This window comes from Montipora foliosa, chromosome 1 (assembly GCF_036669935.1).
Source record: "Montipora foliosa isolate CH-2021 chromosome 1, ASM3666993v2, whole genome shotgun sequence".
NCBI classification, from domain to species: domain Eukaryota; kingdom Metazoa; phylum Cnidaria; class Anthozoa; order Scleractinia; family Acroporidae; genus Montipora; species Montipora foliosa.
In genome coordinates, this window is record NC_090869.1 from 33,768,360 (window position 1) to 33,775,859 (window position 7,500).

Here is a 7,500-nt window from a genome sequence, read left to right on the forward strand (position 1 = left end):
AACTGGCAAAACTTGTCTGCCATTTCAATTGAATATGCTGGCGACTTTGATTTAGAAATTGCATCACAAATTTACAAATAAGATTAGAAACATGCAATACACAACATGAGCCTGCTCCAAAATGCAGGAAAAATGCACAATGATTCTAAGATAAGCCCAAAATAACAAGTCTCCCTGAAGGAGACATTTCACTTTCATCCCCACGAGGGGGCTCGGGTATCTGGTCTGTGAACGGTAATATTATAATATTTCATATTATCTGACAGATCTGCTAATCGTCCTTTCTCACAGTCGGTTACAGAATCCCCAGGTGGAAATCTTATTAAGATCTTGTAAGATCTTACAAGATCTTGTAAGAATCTTGTAAGATGGGCATTAAGATGAAAATCTTAATAAGATCTTGTTTAAGATCTTAATACATTTGCTTAACAAATTTTGACAAAAAAATTTAAGGTTGCTGATGTTTTCGATCTTGTAAGATCTTAAAAGAATCTTACCAGATCTTAACAAGATCTTAGGACTACCTTACATGATCTTACTAAAAAAGATCTTACAAGATCTTAATAAAAATCTTACAAGATCTTAGTAAAAATCTTACAAGATCTAGCAAACATCTTACATAAGATCTTAGTAAAAATCTTACAAGATCTTAGCAAAGATCCTACAAGATGTAGTAAGAATCTTACAAGATCTTAGTAAAAATCTTACAAGATCTTGCAAACATCTTACATAAGATCTTAGTAAAAATCTTACAAGATCTTAGCAAAGATCTTACAAGATCTAGTAAGAATCTTAAATAAGATCTTAAAAAAGATCTTAAAAGATCTAAGTAAAGATCTTGGTGAAGATCTTATAAGACCTTAGTACACATCCTAGAAAATCTCATTTAACGTCTTGTCAGGAGCCCATTACCCGGAGCCTCCATCTTCCACATTAACCCTCTGAGTCAACCCTGTCCCGTATCTTTCTATTTTTAGAAGCACCTCGCAGGGGGGCTTTACTGGGTGTTTTCACAATAGCTGATCATAACAAACCTATGGTCAGCCAAGGGGAGGGAACAGGGAAAGAATTCGGGAAGAAAACGACTGCGAAGACTGGGGAGAGAGGGAGCCAAAATCCTTAGCTTGCATTGCAGGCCTTGTGCACTGGTCATTCACTGACAGGCAAATTTCATCCTCCACAGGATACTGACAACTGAAACAGCTGACATGCTTTTTGAAATGAAATCCTACATGCTAGAGTTATTTTTCAAATAAGGCATCCTGATGAAGGGCATTTGTTTTCTTATGGAAGGCATGACTTAATAAGTTTAAGTACACTATGCACTGCTCGGGAATACAGGTTGTGTTTTTGCTTCAAACCTTGAAGTTTTTGGCTGAAATTGATGAGCCACCATACAGCAGTGAGCTGATCAAAACTAGTTGAAGAATTAGAGGTGCAGCTGGCAAATAATGAGAATATATTAATTAAAACTTGACACACTTTTTTACCTATAATATTGCTGTAAGATCTTTTCTTGAAGTTTGTGGAATGAGCAACAAGGCGAGAGAGAATTTCAGCAACTTTGCAAGATACATTTGAAGACAATATGACAGAAGTACCGTATTTACCCGTGTAGCCTCAAAAGAAGCTCCAAAAATCGCCTTAGACTTATACACAGGTCAAAGATTTTGAGCCAAGTTCCAGCTAAGTAATTTACTCAAAATTACAATAATAATAATTATTGTCTTGGACATAACGAACGCAGTGGACAAAAGCCACGTAAAAGACTTCAAAATGAATGACAAAAGACTTCAAAACGAATGTAAGCAATTCCAGTTGAAATGAAAAAGGATTTGTCCAACTCTAAATGTTGAAGATACTCACAAGCACAAATCTGAAATAGACACTGGAAATTTTCGTTTTCCAAAGGCGGAAAGCTCTAAAAGGCATTTCTGATTCTTCAAATAAAAACACGATCGTTCAACGGCTAATATTATAAGACACCAACAGTCTACTGAACGTTTTAAAATGGAATTTCATACAAGTGTTTTGTGAAAAGCTTTTTTAGTAAAAATTATTTCAGTTATCTCCATTTCTGATTGTGCAATAAACTGTTTTGACAAACCACTTTGGTTGTGTATACTAGTTTTTGTAGATCTTGGTCTTTTGACTGATGGTGTGATACTAAAATAATTTAATATTCTGGCAAAGTCTTTGTTTGAGAACAAAGATCACAACTTACAACAAACTTCTCTTGCATCAGGAGCCCGGCCAAAAACCAGGCTAGCCTGGCAAAGGTTGGCCAGGCCAGGCTTTCCGGGTTTTTGGCCAGGCTTACTGGGAAAATGCGGCCTGGTAAAGCCCGGCAAGCATGGCCACAGCCAAGCTTTCTCAGCAACCTTGGCCACCAAAGCTTGGCCTTCCCGGCCTTGTTACTTCCAAGGCCGAGCTTTCTCGGCAACCCTGGTCAAAAAAGCCTGGCCTTCCAGGCCTTAAGATTCAAGCCAGGCTTGACCAGGCTTTTTTGAATTTCCAGGCCAAAAATGTTTAAGTCTTCAAGATTACAGACATTGACTGCAATTTCATAGTGACCAGTGACCTTAACCAAACTCTGTGGGCTCAATTAAAGTGTTTTTGAAGTAACAATCTTTAATAAAATGGCCTTGATGATGTCTTGCAAAATACGATGATGTTTTGGTTTAATCTTTAATGTAGCGACGTAAACATTATATTATATCTCACACTTGAACATGAACATTATATTGACTGTTCCTAAATTTGACACCTGAGACTAAACATTTGCATGATTATTCTTAGATGTACAGTCTCTGATAAAAGAGCTATGTAAATGATTATTTTAAGTCCTTCTCATTCTATCATGCTTAAGTACATCTGTAGTACTTAAACTTTCATGTTTTAAAGCAATTTAAACTGTCACACTGTTCGGCCAAAAAGCCTGGCCTTCCCGGTCTTCCAAGATTTTTAAGCTAGGCTTTGCCGGGCTTTTCCGGATTTCCAGGCCTAATTTTTGGGAATTGAACTAGCTAAAGGCAATGTGGACTAGGATTTTATGGGAACCTTTAAGAATTCCACTCAATGATTCAATTTGAGGGTCACTTGAGTGAGTTGAGATTCTTGAGAATTTTGTGCAATAGTACTGAATGTGCCAGTGAGACAATAATCAAAGTATTTTAAGCGCAATTTTAGGATTTGATTTCATCTGGTGCCTTGAAAAAATGAGCTTTCACTTCAACCTTCAATACATGTATAACAAGGTTTGGTCTTATTCAAAGCATGACTGTGTGAATGCGATATTTTTCGAGTTAATTCACTACTCGTAATATATGTACTTTGCTTGAACAATGTCCTTTAAAGACCCCAAACTTTGAACATAAAATCACTTTGTACACGGAGAAATGCAAAAGAAAGCTTTTATTCTGATGTATTGTATAGAATGTGACAAGTATCATCAACGGATTACCTTGTTTGATGCTCTCATAATCGGCCTTATTCCAAAAGGAACATGATGCATTACTCTTGAAAATTACACACTCCAAGTCAGTACTTAATCCTTTCAATGAACTCCAGTATCTTTCAAATCTTGCCCATTTGTAATGAATCGGTGGAAAGATTCATCCTCCGCCATCTTGAATAACACGTGAGAGACAGGACTGGAAACTAGTGAGCCCTTTTCGTTTTGGTCAGCAGTCAGTGGTAACCAGTCCAGCTCAACGTCCAGCTCTTACAGATTTTGGGCGGTTTAGGTATCTACGATCACACTTTTTGCACGGTGACGATTTTTTGGTTAGGTTTACTCTTTAAATCCTGATCCAGGCAAGGAAATGCTTACAACAACACAAGTAAAAAGGTAAGCATTAACTTTAAGCGAATAACGCTTGATTTGATGCCTTATTGTCTTGAAAATGAGGAACGGTTTACCTGTATTTAGAATTCACATTTCACATCTTCGAGTCAATTTGTGAAGCAAGGATAGTCAATTTGGCTTAAATGCTATAGCCCTGTAAAAAAATTCGTAAACCTGTAATGAAGAATAATGAAGTTTTAGAGCAAATGGTAAGGCAAATGATTTGGAAAACAAGTGCTCATACCGCAAGTTATATGTATATGATTGACAAATGATTCCTTCTCGTAGAAATGCTAAATGCTGTCACTTCAACTATTGTAATAAATGCAGAAAATGCCTGACAAAGCTATTATTGACGTTTTTAAGTAAAGGGATCCAAATTTATGAGTTTACTCTTAACACAGTTTAGTTGTAATAGAAATAATCAGTAATTTAGAGGAATAATTTACTACATGCATCATTGAAGTATAATAATACTGTATATGCTGTATTTTTTTAAAGTTGCCATGAAAGAGCAGAAAGACACACGTCCTGATAAAAATCTTTGATGGGACAGCAAGGAAAGGTCCTTCACAGCAGACAAAAATGCTTAGCAACCAATTCTGTCTCCTCCACCAGTTATGGTTTGATGTATTTAAGGATCTCTCTTTGCAGACTTGTTATAGTTCTGTGGTTTATCTGAAATGTTTAACAGCTTTTTTCATATTTAATTTTAAGACAAGAACCCAATCCAAAGATTTTGACATGAATTAAATGTTTAGGTACTGCTTTGAACTCTGTATTCTACTTTTTGCCTGTGAGCTATGGTAGTAACTGTTACTGTTAATAGCTTGACTGTAATGGATTTTTTGTAGTTTCCACCACATCTCTGATTTGCTGGAATATTATTTTACAGGAGCAGGATATATATATATTATATATTTTTAGTTTTTGCAGTTGCTGAAATGTAATGATCTGTACATAAATGAATTAATACCCATTGAAGCTGAATGTAAAACTGTGCTACTTGTTTGTATGTTGATTAAAGGACCTTATTACTTCAGAAAACTGACCAATGAATTGACTGATTGTAGTCCAAGACTAGGAAGAATCACAACTGTTCACTGAATATATGGGACAGGACGGGAATTGTGTGAAAAGTCATTTCATTCCCATACCATATGCAGCATACATGTACCTAGACAATAATGTGGAGATTGTATGCATGGAAGTTTACCATTTCACTGATTGCCATATCATTATTATGGGCCAGCATGATATGGGAATTGTAAGGGACGTTACCAAATCCCCATAGCATTCCCATACCATATACCAGTGTGCCTGGATAATGTGGGAATTGGATGGAGTGCTGCCAAGTATGTAGCATTCCCAAAGTGACGGGTCAGAGATCATGTGGTATTGGTATGGGGCTGAGCCATATCATTCCTATACTAGATCATATGGGGTATCTATGGAGTGCTACAATGTACCAAATATGTAGCAATCCCATAGTATAAGACAATAGAGTTATAACTAAATGAAGACAGACTGCCAATTATGGGTTTGAAACTGATTTTTTTTTAAAGAAAAAGTTCAACAAATGTATTGTCAGTGCAATAGTGGTTTGATTTTCAGGTTCAGTACTGTAGTTTCAACAAGTCTGGAAAGTAATATTGTTACACATTTGACAGACGTACAGCAACCTTTGTATTAACTTGACTTTTCATGGCAACTTAGTGCTTTAGCTCGATGACAATTTTGGTTATGAATTAATTTTGAGACTTAACAATAGTCATATGGTTATTTCTTTTCTGTTGGAATTGTTAAGCTTTTCAATAAAGTACACAAAAGAATAATATTGGTCAGCATCACTTTGTAAGGTAGCATTAAAGGGGAAAATAATTATTTTGAGTTAAGACTAGCAATTACCTCAAGGGAAATGAAAGTGATTACTTTTTGTGAACAGAGGTTCAAGTTATTGGAATTGACTGTAATTTGCAATAATGACACCAGGAAAGCAGCAGTGTTTGATTTGTAAAAATATTGCTCGATTTTTTACGAATTTACTAATAAGAAGCCAGTGCAAGATTTGGATCTTTTTGTAAAAAGTTACATATACAATATTTGGTTCTTTCTGCAGTTTAGTACTGGAGTGCAGATTATGTTAAACAAAATAAAACAAAACAACTCCAAAAATACAATGCTTTGTTGTACCCGAATAAAACCCCTATATTTGTAAGTTTATCATTGGTAATCTTGTAAGATTCTGGAACAAGATCTTGGAAGATGTTAGCCAAGATACTTCAACACCTTACAAGATCTTAGATAAGATCTTGGGTAGAATCTTACAAGATTCTCACAAGATCTTATCTAAGATTGTACAAGATTCTTACAAGATCCTTGTCTAAGATCTTATAAGACTCTTACAAGATTCTTGCAAGATCTTATCTAAGATCTTGACTAAGATCTTACACAATTCTTACAAGATTCTTACAAGATCTTATAAGATTCTTACAAGATTCTTACAAGATCTTATCTAAGATCTTGACTAAGATCTTATAAGATTCTTGCAAGATTCTTACAAGATCTTGTAAGAATCTTGTTAAGAATCTTACAAGATCTTGTAAGAATCTTGCAAGATCTTGTAAGATCTTAGTAAGAATCTTACAAGATCTTGTAAGAATCTTAATTAAGAATCTTGGTAAGATCTTAATAAGAAACTTATTAAGAATCTTGGTAAGATCTTAATAAGATTTCCAGGGCGCAGCTCAACAAGGTCGGGCCGACGGGGCTGTGCAGCCGCTTAGGTGCTTGGCCCCTGAACACAACCCATGTATGACCTCGGAGCACAGCACCAAAGCCAGATGGAATAGGCAGGAAGTCCATTTTGAGGAGGGAGGAAAACTGGAGTACACGGAGAAAAATTGGAGTCAGATTGAGATCGACTGAAACTCAGCCCACATAGGACTTGAGGCCAGAGTTAAACCTGGGTCACAGAGGTGGGAGCCGTGGTTGATGACCACAAAACCACCCTGACTCCCAAGTCCCAAGTGTTGACCAAGATTGAGGGTCACATACACAACAAAGCTCAGCCACTTACCAGTAGGTGCCAGTTGATATTACCAAACTTTTCATGCAGTTTGTCTGTCAAGTGTAGTGCAAACATGATGAATAGGAAAATGACCAATAACCATGATGTAACAGTTGCAAAGTAGAAGAAGTCAAATCTGCCATCGAAACCGTGAGAAGTATAGTGTAGAGTATATCCAGAGAGTGAGGCAAAAGCAATCAGTAAACAAAGCTGAAAAAAAAAAACCAACAATAACAAAATGATGCTATAGGCTGTTTACAAAATTTACACAAGTTTATGCAATGCACAGTAAGAACTTTCCACTTGTACGCGGTTGAATTTATTTCTCAAGATTCATCCACTAGGCAGTACCCTGGGTGCCAGAGAAATTTTTTTTAAGGTGGGAGAGAACACTCAGCGGTTCAAGAACAGTCAAGGACGAAAAAAAAAAACCTCTGGTCGCACAACTCCAGAATCTCATTCCATGCCATCAAATTGGGACATAACTAATTTTGTCCTAGTTCGCTGATTGGACATTTCGTGCAATGGAGTTTCTGCTTGAGCCAATCGAAAAACCTGTTGCGACAAGGACTGTTTTTTTTCA

At 36.3% G+C, this 7,500-nt stretch overlaps 1 protein-coding gene across 2 annotated transcripts in view; it reads right to left on the reverse strand.

The window, feature by feature from the left end:
* LOC137997178 (uncharacterized) overlaps positions 1 to 7,500 on the reverse strand; it is a 31,194-nt gene that overhangs the window by 12,569 nt on the left and 11,125 nt on the right. For both annotated transcript variants that reach the window (XM_068843021.1, XM_068843029.1), the window contains one exon: positions 6,927 to 7,127. In XM_068843021.1, coding sequence (XP_068699122.1) covers positions 6,927 to 7,127 — 201 coding nt within the window. The remainder of the gene's footprint in view (positions 1 to 6,926; positions 7,128 to 7,500) is intronic.